This window comes from Ranitomeya imitator, chromosome 4 (assembly GCF_032444005.1).
Source record: "Ranitomeya imitator isolate aRanImi1 chromosome 4, aRanImi1.pri, whole genome shotgun sequence".
NCBI classification, from domain to species: domain Eukaryota; kingdom Metazoa; phylum Chordata; class Amphibia; order Anura; family Dendrobatidae; genus Ranitomeya; species Ranitomeya imitator.
The window spans coordinates 673,587,861-673,614,235 of record NC_091285.1 but is presented as its reverse complement, the minus strand read 5'-3'; the positions used below and the strand labels follow the sequence as shown (position 1 = coordinate 673,614,235).

General features: G+C 41.9%; 1 protein-coding gene across 1 annotated transcript in view; it reads right to left on the bottom strand.

Moving 5' to 3' along the window:
* LOC138674680 (A.superbus venom factor 1-like) overlaps positions 1-26,375 on the bottom strand; it is a 217,499-nt gene that overhangs the window by 136,778 nt on the left and 54,346 nt on the right. The window contains exons 8-16 of the mRNA XM_069762495.1: positions 26,014-26,101; positions 25,342-25,444; positions 18,095-18,215; positions 17,025-17,140; positions 15,924-16,070; positions 15,247-15,453; positions 14,279-14,482; positions 4,411-4,572; positions 2,565-2,694 (exon numbers count right to left, since the gene is read on the bottom strand). Of these exons, the coding sequence (XP_069618596.1) occupies positions 2,565-2,694; positions 4,411-4,572; positions 14,279-14,482; positions 15,247-15,453; positions 15,924-16,070; positions 17,025-17,140; positions 18,095-18,215; positions 25,342-25,444; positions 26,014-26,101 (1,278 nt within the window). The remainder of the gene's footprint in view (positions 1-2,564; positions 2,695-4,410; positions 4,573-14,278; positions 14,483-15,246; positions 15,454-15,923; positions 16,071-17,024; positions 17,141-18,094; positions 18,216-25,341; positions 25,445-26,013; positions 26,102-26,375) is intronic.

The following is a 26,375-nucleotide window of genomic DNA, read 5'->3' as shown; positions in this document are numbered from 1 at the left end:
ACAATTTGGAGGAAAATGCTGCTGTGTCTAGTGAACCACCTCCTACAGTTACTAGACACGGTCGTTTCCCTGCCGCTGTGGACAATTCTTGGAATAATGTCCTGACTGATGGCAGACACTACAGACCATGGGTGTTCGAGCAGCCCGGGACTTAGGACTTGCTCGAGAAACCTTAATGGCCTTATAGGGCTCGGATGCCTGGACAGGTGACTCCAGAGGTTTGGCGAAGGTAGGCGCCAACAGAAACCTCTTTCTACACTGGGCTCGCTCCAACCTTCGCTCATTAAAACAGAGGTCTATGTGAGTGGATAAAGTTATTAACTCCTCCAGTGTAGCGGGAATCTCCCTGGTGGCCAAGGCGTGCTTAACATGGTCAGCCAGTCCTTTCCAAAACACTGGAATCAGGACTTTATTCGGTCACTCCAGCTCAGATGCTAAAGTCCAGAAGTGGATGGCAAAATGGCTGACCAAGGCCGAACCCTGTGTCAATGCCAACAGTTGAAGCGCCGAATCATGGGTGACACGAGGTCCCATAAAGACCTGTTTTCAGAGTGCCCAGGAATCTTGGAGCACTCTGCACCACATGATCGTCATGCTCCCAGAGTGGCGTTGCCCACTCCATGCCCTGTCCGACAGAAGGGATATAATAAATCCCATTCTAGCCTGTTCCATGGGAAAATGTGCAGCCAGGAGCTCAAGATGTATAGCTCACTGGCTCACGAATCCCAGACACAGCTTACTATCTCCAGTAGACTTGTCTGGTAATTGGAGACGAGATAATATCGGAGCAGGGGTGGCAGTGGAAAAACTGGCTGCAGCCACGCTAGCAGCCTGAACAGCGACTGCGGTAAAATCCACAGCCGAGGTTGTGCACTCAAGAGCCGCCAACCTACCCTTCAGCTGCTGGATGTACCGTTGTAATCGCTGTTTGGCCGCCATTACTAGCCAGACCGGGATGCTAGTATAATGTTAGGGCTAGCGGAACGCACCAAATAATAAAGCAGTAGATATGAGATGCCCACCGTGCAGAGATGGTACCTGCTGCTGAGAAATGGCAGATTACTCACACGTGGGTTAGACTTCGCCCAGTGTGAATTGAAGCGAACTCTGTGGCTTCACAGAGTCACCAAAATGCGCTGCACCCTGTTAGCAAGACACTAGTGGGATTCCTATGAATCACCCCCACTAAACTTGTGATTGGACTCGCTCTGACCCTCGGTGGCTTTTGAGCCCGCGCCTGAGTATGCGCCGAGTCAGATGCAGAGTCCAAGCGGGAATTCCCACCCTACACTGACCGGCTGTCAGGAAAGCGCACTGATTGCGCACGGTGCCGAACAAACGGGCACTGCAAATAGGCACTGTAACGTGTGCTAAGTGTGCAGGTAACACTGTCGGGCGCTAAATAGCTTCCACCATTCTTGAGCAGTCATCAGCATGAGGAATGGGAATGATTGAGGAGCTTTCATCCATCGACAGTCATTCATCTACATACACACGTTATCAAGTTTATACTAGCACATGGCCGAGCAGCCATGAGAACCTTTTATAGCAGTAGCACACTGGAACGTTCCAGATGATCAAATAGGAGTGGCAACAAGAACCTGAACATGTGACCCCCAACCTCCAATGGGAGGTCATCCTGTGGGCATGCTCAGTATGAGAAAAGCAGCACTTATTCCCAGAAAGGCCTGCTCGCTGCTGATCAGTACTGGCTACAAGGGCAGAGCCTGGAAAGGCAGCAGTAACCAGCTGCACAGTATCAGCTCGAGTCAGACACTGGGACCGACATCCGACAGGTTCCACTGTGGCTGGAGAAGAGTGGGAAACCACAGTGGATGTGGTTCGAGATTCCCCCTGAACGCATGCGGGAACTCGACACCTAACATTTTGCCTCCCAAAAAATGAAAGAATGAAGAGATCAGAAAGTCATATGAATCTCAAAATAGTACTAAAATGACAAACTGTCACACAACTTTCTCAACCAAAAATGAAAAGTTATGGCTCCCACAATATGGTGACACAAAGCCATCATTTTGTCTTATAGGTAGTAAAACCTAAAAAGTCACATATACAGTATATTTTATATCATGATAACCATGCTAACCCTTAGAGCTAAGATACAATACAGTTATGTGTAATAGATAATGTGAAAACAAAATCCAAAAAGATTGTAGAAATTGGTTTTTTTTTTTTGCCATTTCACCACTCGTGACATTTTTCAGTACATTATATGGTAATATTAATGGTGTAATTCAAAACCCGATCCACAAAAACAAAACAACGCATGGATATGTTTCTACAAAAATAGGAGGAGGAAAAAAAAACAAGGCCAAAAAATAAACAAAAATGGCTGCATCTAACAGAAGTTTAGATTAGGATTCATTTCCATGTAGTGTAGGTTTTAAAACTACTCTTTTAAAGTGACACATATTCTATCTCTATTTGTTTAAGTTCCTTTACGACCTGTGATGATATTCCTGAAGGTACAATTAACAAATTATTACCCATTTACCGTACCATAAAAGAACAGAGAACTCTTTTTGTTAAAACATTTGTTAATTGACCTGATCTTTGTTGAGTTGTAATCTCGAAACTCGTGTGCAGGGCAAGACCAGCATCATAAAATACTCCCGGAGCATCGGCACCACTCCCGGGTGTGCAGCCAATGTCGTATTGTTCCACTGAGTCCCAAACCTTATTAGATAAATAAATACATTTTAGAGGAAATTTGACATTGAATACAGTGCAGACCAAAAGTTTGGACACACCTTCTCATTTAAAGATTTTTCTGTATTTTCATGACTATGAAAATTGTACATTCACACTGAAGGCATCAAAACTATGAATTAACACATGTGGAATTATATACTTAACAAAAAAGTGTGAAACAACTGAAAATATGTCTTATATTCTAGGTTCTTCAAAGTAGCCACCTTTTGCTTTGATGACTGCTTTGCACACTCTTGGCATTCTCTTGATGAGCTTCAAGAGGTAGTCACCGGGAATGGTTTTCACTTCACAGGTGTGCCCTGTCAGGTTTAATAAGTGGGATTTCTTGCCTTATAAATGGTGTTGGGACCATCAGTTGTGTTGTGCAGAAGTCTGGTGGATACACAGCTGATAGTCCTACTAAACAGACTGTTAGAATTTGTATTATGGCAAGAAAAAAGCAGCTAAGTAAAGAAAAACGAGTGGCCACCATTACTTTAAGAAATGAAGGTCAGTCAGTCCAAAAAATTGGGTAAACTTTCAAAGTGTCCCCAAGTGCAGTGGCAAAAACCATCAAGCCCTACAAAGAAACTGGCTCACATGAGGACCGCCCCAGGAAAGGAAGACCAAAAGTCACCTCTGCTTCTCAGGATAAGTTTATCCGAGTCACCAGCCTCAGAAATCACAGGTTAACAGCAGCTCAGATTAGAGACCAGGTCAATGCCACACAGAGTTCTAGCAGCAGACACATCTCTACAACAACTGTTAAGAGGAGACTTTGTGCAGCAGGCCTTCATGGTAAAATATCTGCTGGGAAACCGCTGCTAAGGACAGGCAACAAGCAGAAGAGACTTGTTTGTGCTAAAGAACACAAAGAATGGACATTAGACCAGTGGAAATCTGTGCTTTGGTCTGATGAGTCCAAATTTGAGATATTTGGTTCCAACCACCGTGTCTTTGTGTGACCCAGAAAAGGTGAACGGATGGACTCTACATGCCTGGTTCCCACCGTGAAGCATGGAGGAGGAGGTGTGATGGTGTGGGGGTGCTTTGCTGGTGACACTGTAGGGGACTTATTCAAAATTGAAGGCATACTGAACCAGCATGGCTACCACAGCATCTGGCAGCGGCATGCTATTCCATCCGGTTTGCATTTAGTTGGACCATCATTTATTTTTCAACAGCACAATAACCCCAAACACACCTCCAGGATATATAAGGGCTATTTGACCAAGGAGGAGAGTGATGGGGTGCTACGCCAGATGACCTGGCCTCCACAGTCACCAGACCTGAACCCAATCGAGATAGTTTGGGGTGAGCTGGACCGCAGAGTGAAGGCAAAAGGGCCAACAAGTGCTAAGCATCTCTGGGAACTCCTTCAAGATTGTTGGAAGACCATTCCCGGTGACTACCTCTTGAAGCTCATCAAGAGAATGCCAAGAGTGTGCAAAGCTGTCATCAAAGCAAAAGGTGGCTACTTTGAAGAACCTAGAATATAAGACATAATTTCAGTTGTTTCACACTTTTTTGTTAAGTATATAATTCCACATGTGTTAATTCATAGTTTTGATGCCTTCAGTGTGAACTTACAATTTTCATAGTCATGAAAATACAGAAAAATCTTTAAATGAGAAGGTGTGTCCAAACTTTTGGTCTGTACTGTATATGATATTTTTATTACTTTCCGTCTCTACTTTTCACCTTTTTCTGGGAGATTTTCAGTTTGTTATTGATCACATAGACACCTTTATCCACAGCTACGAGTCCGACAGCAGCATTATGGTCTGCTTGTAGTTTTAGTGTCATGGAACCTTCAGGTTGCTGTATAGCATTGTCTTCATCTTTGTGTCCTGTTACCACCAGCTATATGAAACAATAAAATATTAAAATATTGTAATCAATTTCCTAGTTCTAACCTGAACCCTGCAATCCAGGTAAGTAGTTGAAAGAGTTTTTCTACATGTGCCCTAGAAGCTGCGCAAGTAGAAGAAGCTTTGAACAAGTTATATTTCATTGACCGGGCAATGCTTCTGACTTCATGGGAAGGCCCCAGCCTTGTTCTCTAAGTGAATCTTTGTCTGTCACTTCCATAGCTTGGTATAATAGATAAAAAAAAGAGGCATGTGGTCTCATTTACATAGATCATATTGTGATGAACATATTATTTATTGCTATAAGTTTTGTGATGGTTTTGCTCCAGTAGTCACCAACTTGTGAGATAGAAGTCAGAAGTCAAATGTCTTCGTCAGCAGGGTTAATGTCAAAAGGAAAGGGAAAATGAAGGGAAAAAAAAGTAATAGAATAAAAAAGAAAGGACAATAAAGGAGCCTGTAAAGGTACACTCTAGGCAGTAACCTGGCAGATATTAATTGGGCTTTCACGTAGAGGCTTTGCACAAGCTACTCTGATTGGCAGGTCACAGTGGAACCATGGTCTAAACATTCATTCTTTAATGTCAGTCTTCAATCTTTAACTGCCAACACAAGAATCTGGACTTATACAGGGCCCCCTGGGTTACATCCATGTGTCTGCTGGCTGAAGGAGTGAGCTTGCAGAAACAAAGTCGTGAAGGTTGGTCATCACCAGAAGGTTAAAGTCAGGGACACAATTGTGAGAGTTGGATACAAAGAAAATTGAGCCAAGGTGAGATTACTAAACACCAGAAGATTCAGGATACAAGGGCTAATCAATGCAATAGACCAGAGTGTTCACAAACGATAACTGGCAATTATTAGTAGCTGCTGGGTGTTTAAATATAAAGTGTTGCTCCACACAAGGTTCGCACCCAGTGCCGACATTAGCGGTAGGAAGACCAGGCAGCTGCCTACAGCCCACGATCCACCAGTTTCCCCCAGCCAGTTGCAAGCCGCCAGCACCGACTCCCCCCCGGCTAGCACCGACTACCCCCCGCCAGCGCTGACTGCCCTCCCCGCCACCGCATTGAACTATAACTATATATTGTTCAAAGCAATGATGGAGGAGAGAGCGTGAGCTGATGCTCCCTCTCCCATCATTCCCCTCTGCCTCTGACACTGCAGGTGTGCGATGACGACATATCATCGCGTACCTTCTGTTTGCTGGGCAGACTGCAGCCGCTGAGACCGGAGCCAAGCCTGAAGCAGTGCTGGCCCGAGGAGAGGTGAGGATTGTGGGTTTTTTTTAATCTATCAATGAGTGAGTACTAGACTGAGGGGCCATTCTTGGGCAGGCTGTATTATGTTCTATGGGGGTACATTATTTTCTATGGGGAGGTGAGCTGTATTGGGGGCTGTATTATATTCTATGGGGGAGGGTAGTATTATATTCTATGGGGGGAGGCTGCATTATATTCTATGGGGGTTACATTATATTCTATGTGGTAGGGCTGTATTATATTCTATGGGGGTTACATTATATTCTATGGGGGAGGGCTGTATTACTGTATATTCTATGGGGGAGGGCTATATTAGATTCTATGGGGGGCTGTATTAGATTATATGGGGGAGGGCTGTATTATATTCTATGGGGGAGGGCTGTATTAGATTCTATGGGAGGGCAGTATTATATTCTATGGGGGAGGGCAGTATTATTTTCTATGGGGGAGGGATGCATTAGATTCTATGGGGGAGGGCTGTGTAAAATTCTATTGGGGAGGGCTTTATTAGATTCTATGGGGCTCTGCATTAGATTCTATGGAGAAGGGCTTTATTATATTTTATGGGGAGGGCTGTATTAGATTCTATGGAGAGGGCTGTATTATATTCTATGGGGGAGGGCTGTATTATATTCTATGGGGGAGGGCTGTATTATGTTCTATGGGGGTTACATTATATTTTATGGGGGAGGTTTGTATTATATTCTATGGGAGGTTACATTATATTCTATTGGGGAGGGCTACATTATATTCTATGGGGTAGGGCAGTATTATATTCTATGGGGAGGACTCTATTAGACTCTATGGGAGGCTGTATTATATTCTATGGGGAGGGCTGTATTATATTTTATGGGGGTTACATTATATTTTATGGGGGGCTGTATTATATTCTATGGTGAAGGATTGCATCATACTCTTTGTCGGGGCTACATTATATTCTATGGGGAGGTGGGCTGTATTATATTCTCTGGGGGGCTACATTAAATTCTATGGGTGGCTGTATTATATTCTATGGGGAGGTTGGCTGTATTATATTCTCTGGAGGCTACATTATATTCTATGGGAGGTTGTATTATATTTTCCGGGGGGCTACCTTATATTCTATGGGGGGCTGTATTATATTCTATGGGAGGTTGGCTGTATTATATTCTCTCGGGGGGTACATTATAATTTATGGGGGGGCTGCATTATAATTTCTCGGGCTACATGATAACTTATGGGTGGCTGTATTATATTCTATGAGGGAGGATTGCATCGTACTCTTTGATGGGGCTACATTATATTCTATGGGGAGGTGGGCTGTATTATATTCTATGGGGGCTACATTATATTCTATGCATTAAATTTATTATATTCTATGAGGAGTGATTGCATCTTACTCTATGAGGGGGCTACATTGTATTTTATGGGGGCTTCATTATATTCTATGGGGGCTAGATTATAATGTATGGGGGGCTTCATTACAGTCTATGAGGGGGCTACATTATATTATATGGGGGCTGCATTATACTATATGAGGGGGGTTACATTGTATTCTATGGAGGGCTACATTATATTCTATGGGGGCTGCATTATATTCTATGGGGTGCTGCATTATACTCTATAAGGGGGCTACCATATATTTTATGGAGGGGCTGCATTGCACTATATGAGGGGGCTACATTATATTATATGTGGGGTTACATTATATTGTATGGCAGGGCTGCATTATACTCAGGGGGCTATATTATATTCTGTGGGGTGGCTGCATTATACTCTGTGGGGTGGCAGCATTATAATATATGTGGGCTGCATTATACTGTGTCGAGGACTATGAGGAATACATTATATTATATGAAGAACTATGGGGTGCATTATACTGTGGGAAGTGAATTGTACTACATGGATGACTATGGCGGTGCATTATACTATATGGAGCACTATGAGGAGTGTATAATATGGAGGACTGAGGAGTGTATTATACTATATGGAGGACTATGCAGTGTATTTTAATATGTGGAGGACTATGAGGAGTGTATTATACTATATGGAGAACTGAGGAGCGTATTATTCTAGATGGAGGATTGAGGAGTGTATTATACTATATGGAGGAATTGAGGAGTGTATTATACTATATGGAGGACTGAGGAGTGTATAATACTATATGGAGGACTGAGTGTAGTTTACAATATGGAGGACTATGAGGAGTGTATTATACTATATGGAGCACTATGAGGAGCGTATTACACTATATGGAAGATTGAGCAGTGTATTTTAATATATGGAGGACTATAAGGAGTGCATTATACTATGTTAAGGACTGAGGAGTGTATTTTAGTATATCGAAGACTATGAGGAGTGTATTATACTATATGGAGAACTGACCAGTGTATTTTAATATATGGAGGAGTATAGCGAAGTGTATTATACTGCATGGAGGACCATGGGGAGTGTATTAAACTCTATGGAGGACTATGGGGCACAGTATATTATATGTAGGACTATGGGATGTGCATTTTACAATATGGAGGACTGTGGTGCACATTATACTATGTGGAGGACTATGGGGTGTATTATACTAAACAAACAAGATGCTGCATATTCATTGCGTGATTGGATTGTTTATGGCGGAAGAGAAATCATTTTTCTCAGCAGCACATCGCCGATGTAAAATGTAGATGTGCTGCTGATAACATGATACTGTACGGAGACAGATTGATCTAACAGTGATTGTTCTGTTCCCATCATTAGTTCTCAGTTGGTGTAAAGAGGCCGGGAAACAAGTGTGGAATGACTTCAAAATTGTCAATCACACTCGTTTTGCGGCCTGAACTCAGCACATGTAGATACAACAGAAATGCTTCTGTATGATGTGCAATATGTCAGCGTTTGGGGCCCCATTTTAAAATTTTTCCTAGGGCCCCACTTTGCCTAAAACCGGCCCTGCTCGCACCAAGGAGCTAAATAGGTGAAAAACTCTAAGTTATTAATCCACATGCTTTCCCTCTGGGCAGTAGGAAAATTCCCAGAAATCACTTATCAAAACTGCTTTTCTATTGTCGAGCATTATCTGCAATAAAAGTGCGGCATTGACAGATGCAAAGGTAGTAGGAGGAAGTTCGTATGTGAATATTACAAGGCCCCAAAAAATATTGGGAAGATTAGTGGAGGGGACGGAAGGGGTAAAAATTAAAAGAAAAAATACTGTAACTCAAAAAAAATTATTATTCTGTGGTGGAATATTTTTCAAGCATTTCATGTTTAAAATGATCCTCTATTATTTTGTGTTGGAAAATCCTTCGCAAGTCCCCTTTTGGCGCTTTCCCTGTCTCCTCTGGTTTGTGCTTCTTGGTTACATCCTCAATAGCCCAGAAGTGGTCGTAAATACCCTTTCAGCCAATCACTGACAGAGGGAGGTGATTACTTAATCAGTAATTGGCTTATCCAGCATTTTCAATGTGGCCAAAAAATATATAAATTCAGCCTGTTGCATTGCTACTTACCAACCATTGCCTTCGATTGAACAAAAAAATTGATTGCAATAGCTAAATTTACAAAAGACTTGAACATTTCTACATCTGTCATTTCAGACGCTGTTCCCGGTAGGGCGTCCGACAGACAGCGGTAATTCCACATTTGTCCACTATACGCTCAGTGGCGCCAGATAGATTTTATCCAGGTTATCCAGGGTTAATCTGGCTGGTAATCTGGTTGGAGGCTGGGTCACGCCCGTGGCCTTTAAATAGTCCTTCTGGTCTTTAGGCGTCGCCGATTATAGCTTGTGTCTTGTGCCTGGTGATCTCGGTCTCGAGTGGTGGTCTAGGAGTTGAAGTATCGTATCTGGTGGTGTATTATCCTTTGTCATATTTCTCCTTCCTATATTTGCGTTTATTTTTGCCCTGTGCACATTATAGTGTTTTCCTGTGTGTCTGCAGCGTGGTGCATTTTTAGTTTTCCCTGTCTGTACTTTCGGTGTAGGTTGGTGTGTGGTCTTATCACTGGGTGGCGGGTGGAGGTTTCATCATAGGGCTGAAACAGGAGTCAGGGTCAGGCCTGGCTGCCCAGACAAGCACACCATCAGTGTAAATTCTGGGAGAGGGACAGACAGGGTTTCCCCTGGTCTGAGGGATATCGCAGGGGCCCGGGTAATCAGCTTTAGTCTACCCAATAGCCCTGTGACATTATTATCGGCCTAAATAAATTTCGGATGCCATGGATCCCATGACTTCCATAACCCAACAGTTGGAGGCGCTGTCCTTACAGGTCACTGAATTGAAGGGGGCAGTTCAGCAACAAGGTCTTGTAGTATCTAATGTGCAAGCTGAAACTGCAGGTAGAGTTGCAGAGCCAAAGATCCCTTTGCCTGAGAGGATTACCGGGGAACGCAGTAAATTTGTTGTTTTTCGTGAAGCTTGCAAATTATATTTTCGTATGCGCCCGGTTTCCTCAGGTAATGAGGCTCAGCGTATAGGCCTGGTATTGTCATTACTGAACGTAGACCCCCAAGCATGGGCGTTTTCATTACCATCTGATTCAGCTGCATTTAACTCAGTGGAGATTTTTTTTTCTGCTCTTGGACTCATATGTGATGATCCTGACAGACTTGCTCTAGCAGAGTCTAAAATACGCGCTCTCCGCCAGGGAGAGCGAATGGCAGAGGATTACTGTTCTGAATTTTGCCGTTGGGCGGTGGACACACAATGGAATGATCCCGCGCTGCGGAGTCAATTTGTACATGGGGTTTCGAGAAGGGTTAAACAGGCCCTCCTTATGTATGAGACTCCTGCTTCTCTAGAGTCTGCCATGAGTCTTGTTATACGCATTGATCACCGTTTGCGTCATGGGGCGCAAGAGATGCCGCCTATGGGGGAGGGCGTAGGTGCGCGTGTGGTTGCTGCAGGTGAGCCCACGGAGCCTATGCAAATCGCAGAGGTGTCACATCATCTTGCCTCCTCACTCAGGAAGCAGGGAGCCTGTTTTTGCTGTGGTAAAAAAAAGGGCATTATGTAAATGCTTGTCCTCTGTTTTCTAAGAAAAGCACGGAAAACTTCTAAGCTCAGAGGGTGTGGAGGAGGCCAATCTGAGCTTATGCATATCCTCCATGGGGGTCTCTCAATGTATGCTCCCTGCCAGAGTTACGGTCGCTGGCAGAGAGCTGCCAATCACTGTTTTTGTGGATAGTGGGTCGGCCACTAATCTCATTGATACGGAGTTTGTGCGCACGGCCGGGTTCACGGTCGATAAACTGCCTCATCCTATCCGGGTGGTCACCATCAATGCTACTCCACTCCCACAGGGGGAGATTACTGAGTTTGTGGCTGAGGTTAAACTCCACATTGGGGTCCTACATTTTGAGCAAGTTACATGTAGGGTGCTCAGTAATCTTCCCGCACAAATGATTCTGTGTTTTCCATGGTTGTCTATGCACAACCCGGTGATTGACTGGAAAACTCAGGATATAATTCAGTGGAGCGGATTTTGCCAGGAGAATTGCCTGGCCACATGTATGTCTGCTGTGACTTCCAGCATTCCTGAGTCACTGCTGGGTTGACAAACGTGCCTTCTGTATTCCAACATTTCATAAATGATGTGTTCTCGCATGTACTCGGGAAATTCGTTATTGTGTACCTAGATGACATTCTCATTTATTCATGCGACCGTGATACTCATTTAGAGCATGTGAGGCAGGTGTTACAGCTACTCAGAGAAAATAAGCTCTATGCAAAACTTGAGAAATGTGTTTTTTCGGTTCAGGAGTTGCCTTTCTTGGGTTATATTGTGTCTGCTTCAGGGTTTAAAATGGACGCCGCTAAGGTGCAAGCAGTGCTGCATTGGGAACGACCAGATAACCTAAAAGCACTCCAGCGGTTTCTTGGATTTTCTAATTATTATAGAAAATTTATCAAAGATTTTTCTACCATTTCTAAACCGCTTACTGACATGACAAAAAAGGGTACCAATTTCTCAGCCTGGCCGGAGGCTGCTGTGCACGCATTCGAATTTCTGAAGAACAGTTTTGCTTCGGCCCCCATTCTGGTGCATCTGGATGTATCAAAACCATTTACCATGGAGGTCGATGCGTCTGAGGTTGGAGTGGGGGCGGTGCTGTCACAAGGCTCATCCTTGGGCGAGTTGCGTCCATGCGCCTAATTTTCCAAGAATCTGTCGTCCGCCGAACGTAATTACGATATCGGCAACAGGGAGTTGTTGGCTATCAAGTTGGCTTTTGAGGAATGGTGACGCTTCATGGAGGGGGCGGTCCACCAGGTTACAGTTATCACCGACCATAAAAATCTGCTTTATTTAGAGTCAGCCAAGCGTCTGTCCCCCAGGCAGGCTCGCTGGGCATTGTTTTTCACGCGTTTCAACTTTTCTGTCATGTACCGTCCGGCGTCTAAGAACACTAAGGCAAATGCTTTATCCTGGTGTTTTCCGGGGGGAGAACCTCGGGAAGATCCGGTATCCATCCTCCAAAAGGGTGTAGTGGTCTCGGCTCTCACGACAGAGGTTGAGGCGGAGATTGCCGAGGCTCAGGAGGAAGTACCACCAGAGCTTCCCATTAACAAATCATTGGTATCGCTCCATCTTCGCCTAAAGGTGTTGGGTTAGCATCATGATGTTGTTCTGGCTGGCCATCCAGGGGTTAGGGGTACCTTGGAGTTGGTGTCGCGTTGGTTTTTTTGGCCCAAAATCCGACAGGTCGTGGTCTCGTACGTATCAGCATGTACCACCTGTGCTAGGGCTAAGACGCCTCACTCCCGTCCTGCTGGCTCATTACATCCTCTAGGGGTACACAGTAGGCCATGGACAGAGATCTCCATGGATTTTATTACAGACCTACCTTCCTCTGCTGGGAACACGGTCATCTTGGTGGTTGTTGATCAGTTCTCAAAGATGTCGCACTTTGTGTCCTTACCTTCGTTGCCTAAAGCAAAAACTCTGGCTCAGGTTTTTGTGCAGGAGGTGGTCAGACTTCACGGGGTCACGTCTGACATAGTGTCTGATAGGGGTACTCAGTTTGTGGCAAAGTTTTGGAAAGCATTTTGCTCACGGCTGGGGATCAAGTTGTTGCATTCTTTGGCGTTTCATCCTCAGTCAAATTGTCAGACCGAGCGTATTAACCAGAATTTGGAGCAGTACTTACGCTGCTTTGTTTCTGACAACCAGGAGGAATGGTCGATGTTCCTTCCTTTGGCTGAGTTTGCCATTAACAATCACCGCCAGGAATCGTCTGGGGAGTCCCCGTTCTTTTATGTTTACGGGTACCATCCTCAATTTTGTACTCTGAGGAGGACCAGCTAGGAGCAAAACTGTCATCTGTTTGGAGGAGAGTGAAACAGCGCTGACTGAGCGTGGGTGCTAGGTACAAACGAGTGGCTGACAGTAGACGTGTGCCAGGTCCGGACCTGAGTGTGGGTGATTGGGTGTGATTGTCCACAAAAAACATAAAGCCTACCGATTGGAGCTTCCTATGGTATATAAAATACACAAGAAAGTGTTAAAGAAGGTGGTGGGTTCCGTGGACGCCACGCCGATGCCACCTCCAGTCTTGGTGGATGGAAATTTGGAGTTTGAAGTCTCCAAGGTGGTAGACTCTCGTATAGTGCGCCGCACATTACAATACCTGGTACACTGGCGTGGTTATGGGCTAGAGGAGAGGTATTGGGTACCAGCTTCGGACATACATGCGGACCGGCTGGTCAGTATGTTTCACCGCCGCCATCTGTACAATCCAGGTCCTATAAGTCGTGAGGGCCCTGGGGTCCCTCGTAGAAGGTGGGGTACTGTCATGTCGGACGCTGTTCATACTAGGGCGTCCGACAGACAGCAGTAATTCCACATTTGTCCACTATACGCTCAGTGGCGCCGGCTAGATTTTATCCAGGTTATCCAGGGTTAATCTGGCTGGTAATCTGGTTGGAGGCTGGGTCACGCCTGTGGCCTTTAAATAGTCATTCTGGTCTTTGGGCGTCACCGATTATAGCTTGTGTCTTGTGCCTGGTGATCTTGGTCTGGAGTGGTGGTCTAGGAGTTGAAGTATCGTATCTGGTGGTGTATTATCTTTTGTCATATTTCTCCTTCCTATATTTGCGTTTATTTTTGCCCTGTGCACATTATAGTGTTTTCCTGTGTGTCTGCGGCGTGGTGTGTTTTTAGTTTTCCCTGTCTGTACTTTCGGTGTAGGTTGGTGTGTGGTCTTATCACTGGGTGGCGGGTGGAGGTTTCAGCATAGGGCTGAAATAGGAGTCAGGGTCAGGCCTGGCGGCCCAGACAAGCACACCATCAGTGTAAATTCTGGGAGAGGGACAGACAGGGTTTTCCCTAGTCTGAGGGATATCGCAGGGGCCCGGGTAATCAGTTTTAGTCTACCCAATACCCCCGTGACAACATCTCTCCAGACTTTAAAATAGGAAAACATAAAGGAATACAATTAGACACGATAAAGAATTTTCTTACCGTCCCCATACAGGTATCTGCCACATCAATCCAAACAGAGTCAGCCACAATTTCCCAGCCTGCCCCAGTTGTCACAGTATAGTATGCCAAAATGCGGAATGATGGGATAAATTCTTCTGTTATTTGTAGTAACATAGTCACAAGAGTTTGGCCAGCCTCTCTTCTTTGTGTCCCCACTTTCATTATTCTTCCTTTGTTCATTATCTAAAGAATAAAAAGATTACCGTAATATCAGAGAAAAGGCCATCAATATCTGATTGGTGGGGGTGCATCAGTCGGCATCTCAACCAGTCAGCTTCCCGTGGAGGACGGAAGTTTTTGAATGCTACCGATACAGCAGCTCTGTCATTTCTATGGTGGCCATGGCAGAGTTCTGTAGATCCCTAAAAAAGGAAGAGGACCTTCAGTACTCGTCTGCAGCCATTATAGTTTTTACAGAGCTGCTGTTGCTCTGGCATCATAGGAGAACCTCTAGCCGACGCTGGCAACAGTGGATCTGCAAGGGTTAGTATTCACCTCCTCTGATCAGATATTGATGGTCTATCATTAGGATAGGTCAGCAATAAAAAAAATAAGAATTTTTTATATAATGACTTCCAAACTGGCTAGATAGATCAACTGTCTCTATGGAGGGCATGACATGAACGTTTACATAAATAATATGAATAGTGTATTTAAGTATTTAGCTTGCAATTCTTAACTTTCCGTGAGGTGGCACAATAATGAAATTACACAGAGGATGTCCTGTTCTACCACAGTTTACAGCAGATCACTGTGTGTCCCAGAAGCAGGACGCCCTGCCATCATAAAATTATTGGGGTCCTGTTCTAACCAAAAGTAAATGTCCATATCAGAGAACAACTTCATTGACGATTCCCAATGAAACTTTTGAAGTACAATGTGAACACAAGAACAGAATGTATATAAGTTTAAGGTCTAACAAATGACAAAGGACTAAAATAAGGTACCACATAGTTGTATTGCTTGATCTGGTTTTGAACAGAGGCGTCATTGTTCCGGATAATGAAATTGATAGCCACATTTTCTCCTAAATTAACTTCTCCTCCAGCGACACTGAGATGTAAGTAATTGCCACCAATTGGTTTGTATGATGAGGCCACCATAGTAGCAGAAGCTTGTTGGTCCTTAATTAATTTTAAATCTGTTGTGGATACCTAGAGGCAAAATAATAAAAAAAGGTCTCAGCAAACAATAATACAGGAAAGAAATATATCTTGGTACCGTGTTAGCCAGTAGATAGAAAAATATTTAGAATTGAGAGTCCTCAGTGGTTGATACCTTTTAATGGCTAACTGAAAAGATGGTAACAAATTGCAAGCTTTCGAGACTACACAGGTCTCTTCATCAGGCAATAATATTCATATTTGGTCCTTGTTAGTTACCGTGCAAGTTCCCTATCATCATAACATTGTGCCAAATCAGTCATATGGTGTATCTGATAATGTATCCAATAGTGCTTCCACCATATGCCATCAAAATTGATGGAAATCTTGACCGAAAGTCGGCATAAAGATGTGAACAGAGCCTGAATAAACATCACCAAGTCAACGCTACACCCCAATAGTCTTATTTTCCATTAATTAATTAATTAGTTTCTTCCGTATGGAAAAATTATGATTATTACTGTAATCTGCAGCAGGCTTTGGTCTGAATGGGTATTTAGGGTCAGACGAACGGTTCCATCTTCCTGAGTCGTTCCTTTCACATTTCCTGGTTCTGCTACAACTGGGACACGATGAGCTGGAGAACCGTCAGGATTAGTTACAAACACCTAGGATGGATAAAAACAAAAATGAGTCTTCTTTAAAAAAAATAAATAAATAAATAATGGGATTTTAAATGCCCATCTTCTGGGCTCTTCTAGCCTCAGCATTGTATTTAAATTGATAATCTACCAAAATACAAATGCAGTAATCTGTTCTAATTTGACCAGAAAGATTATTTGCATGTATCTCATGATTTATATTCTTTCTAGAACCCTGAATATAATAACGTAGGGGATAAAAAAATAAATAAATAATAATACTCACCATTCGCTCTTAACTTCTCTGAGCAGTTGACGACTTGGTCATACCGGTTTAGTCTTCATTCAAAGGACCATCAAGTCTTCGGGCCTCCAACTGTCACTCAAAAGACTTTGCGAATTTGCAGCTTGACACATGATGATGACACGTAAAGCCTGAAGCTTAGGGTGTAGGCGTCATGTGATGTTATAACATGTGTCGGGCTACGTCATCATGATGTTATGAAGCCTAGTGGCCAACAAAGTTGCTGAAGATGTGACGGGACACTTGAAGAAAGTTGGTGTCCTTTGAATAAATACTGGACCACCACAACGGAGCATGGATAAAGTAAGGGTCGAGGAATGGGAAACATAAATTTTTTAAAAATTTTCATCACTTTATTGGCCCTTTTAAAGCCAGCAAAATAGCATACTGCAAGACCCAATTTTGCTGGATTTGCGCAATTCTAATCTCAAAATGATTGGATTCTAACAAAGTAAAATTATTTGAGAAAGTTTAGCCAAGTTTGATTGGCATCGTGTCTAATATTTTGTAATTCTTTGACTATACTGAAAGGGACTTCTCTTGATGCTTTCAAATTTTATATGTCATTTTTTTAACTACTTTTTTTGCTATAGGCAGATGAGGGTGTTAGATTGAAAAAATATATATAAAAACACAATTTAATAATACAATTTAATGTATCTAATCTATGCATTTACCATAAGATCGAAGGGCATTCCAGGCTTAAAATACTTGGATGTTTTTGTATAGAGAATTTTAAATGGAGATGTCACAATATGAATATTTTCCAGTTCGGATTCCACCAAATCACTGCCTGTAAGAGATGTAGTTGTATATTTATAAGACAGTAGATCATAATTAGGGACAGCTTTCCAGCGTGAAATGTTAGGATTTGCTTTCATGGAGAGGGAATGCTCTAATGCACTAAGATGGTTCTAGATAGCCAATGATGCGCCAATCGGAGCTCAATTTTGAAAAAGAGGCACCTTACTGCTCCACCTAAATTAACATCATGAAACCATTCGTGGTGTTCTTTAGGAACTGTAGAGCAGTAATACTTGAGCACTTCATACCAAAACAAGTTTAGACAAAACCAAAAACCAATAAATTCCCCATCTAGACCAAATTTTTTGGACAAACAAAAATTTTACCAGCTTCCATAAAAAGAGCAGAAAAGCTTTAATTGAAACCCATAGTATCACCCTGCATTGGCCTACACAGAATCCTTTATCGAGTGAGGCCGATGGTGGCTATGTGGATTTCCATTAAATCTTTTTGACACTTTTTATGGATGCTGGATAACTTTATTGCTTTACCTGAGCACTACGTGGTATTGTTATTTTGGCACTGTATCGGTCAATGTTTAGCATTTTTATATTAGCACTACAAAGCAGGATTGTGTGTGTATTCCTTAGTTATGATATTATATATTGGTATTACTTTAACTTCACATGGCGTTTTTGACTGACTATTAGACTTGTATTGGCCCTTGTCATAAAAAAATGGATATGTGAAGATCACCCTAGGTTATAATGGTAATGTGTGGTATGCGTGAAAAAAACGGATGTCACTCGTACCTGAAACACGTACATGTGAGGTGGGCCTAATGTGAACATTTCAGAGGGAAGTCATTAGGACACTCACAATGGCAGATTTTGAAGTTTCTTAAAAGGATTTGACACATCGGTGTATATCAAGGTCAATCCTTTTAGTGGATTTTGTCTGGATAAAAAGAAGAATATACGGTAGTCATTTTTGTCTTTCTTACCTGAATCGGTAATGACAGTAACTGACACATATAGACTATATTGTGTCATGTCTTTTTCATCTTGAAAATTGTTTGCCAAATCTTGTCTTTTTAAAATGGCAAAACCCTCACCATCGCTGATCTAGACGAGAGATAAAACCACGAAAAGTCAGCTTTGTATACAGTATTTCTCATTTTCTAAAGAGGTTCATTCATAAAGGCATCCCCTTCATATCCCCTTTTTGACCATAAGTATGTTCTATTGAGAGCCATTGCAAAAAGTACAGCCAATTCCTGGGGGATTCCAATTATCAATCCATTCAGGTCAATGGTCGCTATGTTATTGTACTTATCTGGCTTATCCACTGCATTGATGCAGTAATTGATGCAAAAGAAGCCCCGACCAAGTATTGAGTGCATTTACTGAACATACATTTCAGTAACATAGTAACATAGTTATTAAGGTTGAAGGAAGACTTTAAGTCCATCTAGTTCAACCCATAGCCTAACCTAACATGCCCTAACATGTTGATCCAGAGGAAGGCAAAAAAACCCCATGTGGCAAATAGTAAGCTCCACATTGGGGAAAAATTCCTTCCCGACTCCACATACGGCAATCAGACTAGTTCCCTGGATCAACGCCATATCAAGGAATCTAGTATATATACCCTGTAACATTATACTTTTCCAGAAAGGTATCCAGTCCCCTCTTAAATTTAAGTAATGAATCACTCATTACAACATCATACGGCAGAGAGTTCCATAGTCTCACTGCTCTTACAGTAAAGAATCCGCGTCTGTTATTATGCTTAAACCTTCTTTCCTCCAGACGTAGAGGATGCCCCCTTGTCCCTGTTTCAGGTCTATGATTAAAAAGATCATCAGAAAGGTCTTTGTACTGTCCCCTCATATATTTATACATTAACATAAGATCACCTCTTAGCCTTTGTTTTTCCAAACTAAATAGCTCCAAGTGTAATAACCTATCTTGGTACTGCAGACCCCCCAGTCCTCTAATAACCTTGGTCGCTCTTCTCTGCACCCGCTCCAGTTCAGCTATGTCTTTCTTATACACTGGAGACCAGAACTGTGCACAGTATTCTAAGTGTGGTCGAACTAGTGACTTGTATAGAGGTAAAATTATGTTCTCCTCCGGAGCATCTATGCCTCTTTTAATGCATCCCATTATTTTATTTGCCTTTGTAGCAGCTGCCTGACACTGGCCACTGAATATGAGTTTGTCATCCACCCATACACCCAGGTCTTTTTCATTGACTGTATTGCCCAGAGTTTTAGAATTAAGCACATAATTATACATCTTATTACTTCTACCCAAGTGCATGACCTTACATTTATCCCCATTAAAGCTCATTTGCCATTTATCAGCCCAAGCTTCTAGTTTACATAAATCATCCTGTAAAATAAAATTGTCCTCCTCTGTATTAATTACCCTGCAGAGTTTAGTGTCATCTGCAAATATTGAAATTCTGCTCTGAAAGCCCCTACAAGGTCATTAATAAATATGTTAAAAAGAAGAGGGCCCAATACTGACCCCTGTGGTACCCCACTGCTAACCGCTACCCAGTCCGAGTGTGCTCCATTAATAACCACCCTTTGTTTCCTATCCCTGAGCCAGCTCTTAACCCACTTACACATATATTCCCCTATCTCCATTATTCTCATTTTATGTATCAACCTTTTGTGTGGCACCGTATCAAAAGCTTTTGAAAAGTCCATATACTCTACGTCCACTGGGTTCCCTTGGTCCGGTCCAGAACTTACCTCTTCATGGAAATTAATCAGATTAGTCTGACAGGAACGGTCCCTAGTAAACCCGTGCTGATACTGGGTCATGAGGTTATTCCTCTTCAGATACTCCAGTATAGCATCCCTTAGAATGCCCTCCAGGATTTTACCCACAGTAGAGGTTAAGCTTACTGGCCTATAATTTCCGAGTTCAGTTTTTGTCCCCTTTTTGAATATTGTCACATTTGCTATACGCCAGTCCTGTGGCACCGACCCTGTTATTACGGAGTCTTTAAAGATTAAAAATAATGGTCTATCAATGACTGTACTTAGTTCCTGCAGTACTCGGGGGTGTATCACTAGTCATTTTGTCTGCCATGAGATTTTCTTGTGTAAATACTGATGAAAAAAAGTCATTTAGCATATTGGCTTTTTCCTCATCCTCATCCACCATTTCACACAGACAATTTTTAAGGGGGCCAACACTATCATTTTTTAGTTTCTTACTATTGACGTAGTTAAAGAATATTTTGGGATTATTTTTACTCTCTCTGGCAATGAGTCTCTCTGTCTCAATCTTTGCTGCCTTGATTTGCTTTTTACAGAATTTATTTAATTTTCTGTATTTATTTAATGCCTCCTCACTACCTACTTCCTTTAATTATCTAAATGCTTTCTTTTTGTCACTTATTGTGCCCCTTACAGCTCTATTTAGCCATATTGGTTTCCTCCTGCAGATTTCTGTTCCCCAATCTATTTCAGGGTAGTTGAAGTCCCCCATAATAATGACTTCTCCTTGAGTCGCAGGTTCATCTATTTGCTTTACGAGGATATTCTCCTTTGCTTCCATTATTTTTGGAGATTTATAACAAACCCTTATCAGTAATTTATGATTTCCCCCCTCCCCTTATCTCCACCCACAGGGACTCTACATTTTCATTAGATTCACCTATATTATCACACCGGATGGGTTTTAAGGACGATTTTACATATAGACACACCCCTCCCCCTCGCCTATCCATTCGGTAATTTCTGAACAGATTATAACCCTGCAAGTTAACAGCCCAGTCATGGCTCTCATCCAGCCATGTTTCAGATATCCCCACCATGTCATAATTATGCTCCAACAACATTAGTTCTAATTCGTCCATTTAGGCCAACATTTCAGATTTTAAAATGATTTTTTAAGCTGGTGTTGTAAAGTATTCTAATTTACTGAGATGATGACTTTTGGGTTTTCATTGGCTGTAAGCCATAATCATCAACAGTAACAGAAATAAACACGTGAAATAGATCACACTGTGTGTAATGACTCTATATAATATATGAGTTTCACTTTTTGTGTTGAAGAACTTAAATAAATTAACTTTTTCATGATATTCTAATTTTGTGAGAAGCATCTATATGTATCACAGAGATGGCTGTCATATGTGATGTAATCCTGGAGTATTGCTCTAGTCCATATAGCACTAAAAGGATTGTTTGGGGCATCTGGGCCAGGATAAGAGATGGTCGCTCACATACCTCACCTCAGGGTGAGGTTAACAGGCTAAAATGGAGTCCATTGTTTGGCACATGGCTGTCTGTGGAGAGAGAATTCCTCCCGTGTGGGATATACAGACTGAGCCAGTGTACTGGATGCTCTCCAGCCTGTGTGACCAGGACTGGCCGAAAAAGGACTTTGTCCAGAAAACGGTTTCCTTTGTTTTGCTTGCTCTGAAGGCTGTTTGTTTTTTGCTAAGCTAAGAAAAGTTTAAGAATTAAGAGGATATTTTCAAGTTGTCTCTTGTGCAGTTTAGAGCAATGTATTGTCCTTAGTTTCCTTACTTCCCGGTCTCTGGTAGGGTGGGCTCTCTTTACTGAGTGACAGCTTTGGTGAATATTAACACAATAAGTATAAGGAAAAACTTTAAAACTCAGCACATATTCTGCAGTGACTGCTATCAGTGGCTTGTTCTCGATTGTACACAAAGCTGCCAATTTATAACTGCATCTCTTTAGAAGATAAGAGAGAGTGGGAAGGAGGTAAGGAGTTAACTATTGTATAGAAATCAATGACCTGGAAAGAGCTGGCTGGGATGTTAAAAGATAACTTCTCTCCTGGAATGTAACTACTGAGCACACTCAGCCAAGGTTTGGATGCTGGGCTCCATGGTAAAGAGCTGTACACTATAAAAGATAAAAGCTCTCATTGCAAGGAAATGACAGCAGATAAAAAACGTAAATAAATTGCAAACTTATTTTCATGTTGCCTAACTATTTAAACAATTTAATAACTTGAAAATACATCTTTCAAAAATGATGATATGCTAAAATCAAGTGACTCTGATGATAAGATTACAAGGTTTCTAAATACAATAGTTAGTATCCTTTTATTTACTTTTTCTTTTTTTTTTGCTTTCTTTGACAGTCAACAATAGATATAATGGTGGCACCAATTTTATTCCTCAGTGGATTTCTTGGATTTTTTTTTTCTTCATGTAATGTACATTTTCAGACAAGAGTAATAAGAATGGTGGGGAACAGACTGCGAATTTTCAGTTTTAAAGATCTGGTATAAACCGCTACTCAACTTTATAATATTTAATTTCTCTAAGTAATTATTTGCTTCTTACTTGGTAAAGCCACTTGACATTTTTCCAACTCTTTATTATTCTTGTAAACCTATAAACAGGGCACCAGAGGTAAAGAGCTCCGCCATAATAAATATAGTAACCCAAAACAAAAATGGACACAATGAGCTAAAATATAACAATTTTATTGAAAAAACCATATATATAAATTTAACAAATGTAGAGAATAAAAACCAAATAACAAGATGCAAAAATGAGATAAAAGAGGCGACACTAGTACCACACACGGCACAAATGATATATAAATAGAGCAAAAAGAATATTGTTGCAAACAAATATCTTGATACAAAAACTACCAATACCAAACAGCCTTCAGTAAAGACCATATACAATGCATAATGCAGATAGTGAAGGTCAAGCTGATAAGTTAAGTATGCAAATATATGGCAGAAAAAGTGATCAGTGTATGATATAAGTGCTCACATAATGCGTACTAATACAGGGCGATGAACACTATGAAATGCTGAGAGTAAATTAGGATAAAGTGCCTAGTGCAGATATATATATATACACTGAGAAGTAACCAATACCATCAGTGGAGAGCTCAGTATATATTGAAAGTGACAAAGTGTACTATATGGCATAAATAAGCCAAGACCGAAGGTATGGGTAAAGATAAGTCATCTAGGGAGAATCCCATATAATTGAATAGGACCTAAGGTCAGCCACCAGCCCCCCGAGGAAGCAATATATGCGAAACGCGCGTCGGGGCTCCCTCTCCCGCACACGGCTACAGGTCGGTACTCTATGTATGCATTTTTCATTTTTCATATACTCTGGTGGCTGACCTTAGGTCCTATTCAATTATATGGGATTCTCCCTAGATGACTTATCTTTACCCATACCTTCGGTCTTGGCTTATTTATGCCATATAGTACACTTTGTCACTTTCAATATATACTGAGCTCTCCACTGATGGTATTGGTTACTTCTCAGTGTATATATATATCTGCACTAGGCACTTTATCCTAATTTACTCTCCGCATTTCATAGTGTTTATCGCCCTGTATTAGTACGCATTATGTGAGCACTTATATCATACACTGATCACTTTTTCTGCCATATATTTGCATACTTAACTTATCAGCTTGACCTTCACTATCTGCATTATGCATTGTATATGGTCTTTACTGAAGCCTGTTTGGTATTGGTAGTTTTTGTATCAAGATATTTGTTTGCAACAATATTCTTTTTGCTCTATTTATATATCATTTGTGCCGTGTGTGGTACTAGTGTCGCCTCTTTTATCTCATTTTTGCATCTTGTTATTTGGTTTTTATTCTCTACATTTGTTAAATTTATATATATGGTTTTTTCAATAAAATTGTTATATTTTAGCTCATTGTGTCCATTTTTGTTTTGGGTTTCTTTATTATTCTTATTCATTGTGTTGTTCTAAGTGTGGCTGTTTTACAGACCTCTCCATTCTTTGTAAGTAGGAAAACATGCACAATCATCAGTATATCGAATATCTATTTTCCCCACTGTATCTTTGGAATGGAGGGGCACAGAATCAAAAAGAAAAACTGTTCCAGAACCAGTGGATTATCGTCAATTGGAGGAGGCTGTCAGTTTAATAAAAATAGTAAAAAATTTAACTATTAAAGTTCCTCTTAAACTTCTTTAATGAGTTTGGGGAAAGTAAAACTTTTTTTTGGATACTGAACCACCCAAGACATTGGGCTGTGTATAGTACTACACTTTAATCATTCGCTGAAAGTTGCAGTATCTGTCAAAGTCCAGGGTCAAGAGTGGTTGTTAGGTGTCAAGTTCCCGCCGCTGCACAGGGGGAATCTCGAACCATGTCCACTGCGGTCTCCCATTCTCCTGGAGCTGCAGTGGAACCTTCTCAGCGGAGACGTTGGTCCCAGCGTCTGGCACAAGCTGATACTGTGCAAATGGTTACTGTTGACTTTCCAGGCTCTGCCTTTGTAGCCAGCACTGATCAGCAGCAAGCAGGCCTTTCTGGGACTAACTCCTGCTTCTCCCATACTGAGCATGCCCACGGGACGACCTCCCACTGGAGGTCGGGGGTCACATGCTCAGGTCCTGTTGTGGCTCCTATTGGACCATCAGGAAGGTCCCGGAGCGCTACTGCTATAAAAGGTTCGCATGGCCTCTCGGACATGCGCTAGTGTAGACCTATTTACTTGTGTTTGTGTAGATGAATGCCTGTCGATGGATGAAAGCTCCAAATCATTCCCATCCCTAGTGTTGTTTCCTGCTCGCGAATGGTGGAAGATACCTAACGCCATACAGTGCTACTCTGCACATCCAGCACACAATTCAGCGTCTCTCAGCAGCGACCGCCAGTGTGGCGCTGTGCCCTTAGTGCGCTTTCCTGACCCTGGTTAGGGTGGTTAGTGGCGTCTGCCAGAGCGTCGTTGTGTGCACTCTTGTTTGAGTAATTATTATTAATAGTTCAGTTCTTTCCCTGACACTACAGTAACGGTGTCGAGCGTAAGAGATCTAGAGGAACTCTTTCCCCGTGTCTTGGGACAGAGTTCTGTGACCCTTTACTTGTGCTCTCCGTGCGGTATCGCGGCCCTGTGATGCAACAGGTTATGCTTCCTTCATACCGGGTGAAGCTAACCCATATGTGTATTCACATTATACCGCCATCTAGTCCGCCATTACCGAGCAGCAGGTGTCCTTTCTGCACGGTGGACCCTGGAATGCGAACACACCTCATATCCCCTCTAATTATTATTTGGTGCGTTCCGCCAGTCCTAACAGTGGTGACGATGCTAGAAAAAAAAATGCCTGGTCTTCTCAAATAACCCTTTAAATTATTATTTGTTTGCAATATATTCTAAAATTACCATTTTAAAAACTAGTAGCAATATATTTATATAACTTTTTAGTTACTGTTTGAAGAAAAATTATTACCGAAACACTCCTTAAGGTATCTGGCAGACTTTTCTTCTCCTTTTCTCTTTTGACTCCAAAGATCACAAAGGCTTTTCCATTTACAGGTTTGCCATAGAGATATCTGATAAGAGGCAACATAGCAATGTTTTAAATTATGACCTTATACATTATTAACGGGGTTGTCCGGTCCAAATCAGTAAGTCTGCAGTCATTCTGTGTGACTGCAGACTTATGAATCCACCCAGCGCAAGCACTGTGAACTGTGGGAATTCCCCGGTATCTGAGACGGGAGCGGAGGGCATGTATGTGTTAATACACTCTTAGCCAAGGCCCATCTTGTGGGACTGGCCTAGCGTCATACACTTTCATTGAACAAGGCTACGCCCAATCTAGAGACTTGTCCAACTAAAGCACGTGGCCTCGCTCCATGCAAGTGTATGGAAGAGAAGCCGCGTCTACTGGCCAGGAGTATGTATAACTCATACATAAGCTCCAGTTCCAGCTCAGAAACCAGCAAATCCTTACACATTGCGTGTGCGGGGGGGATTCATGAGCCTGCAGACTTATCAAATTGGACCGGACAACCCCTTTAAAGCCTCTACATATGTGAAAGATAGCTTGGACAGAAACTTCACATAAATATCTTTGCAAGAGATACAATATTCAATTTCACCAAATTTTTATACTCACTTTGCCTCTATGTTTACTGTTAGCTCTTCATCCTTAATGTAGAAATATTTTTGGGATGGTTTTATTTTTATTTCAAAGCTTGGTAGAACTAAAATAAATTTAAAATAGAATATGAAATTAGAGCAATTTTAAATCCTTGCTAAAAGGGTCAGTCTTGCAATACCACATCCAACCATGTGGTGTGATGTTCAGCGCAAAAATGTCCAAGAGCAACATAAAAATCTAAACTCTACAGAGACAAAGGTAAAAGTGTTCACTTCACTAATCTTCAATTTGTTTCTATTTTTATAAGCTAATGAAATAATTCTGAGTTGATAGAGGTCACTTTTATTGGGAGGGTAAATAGGCAGTGGTTACATTAA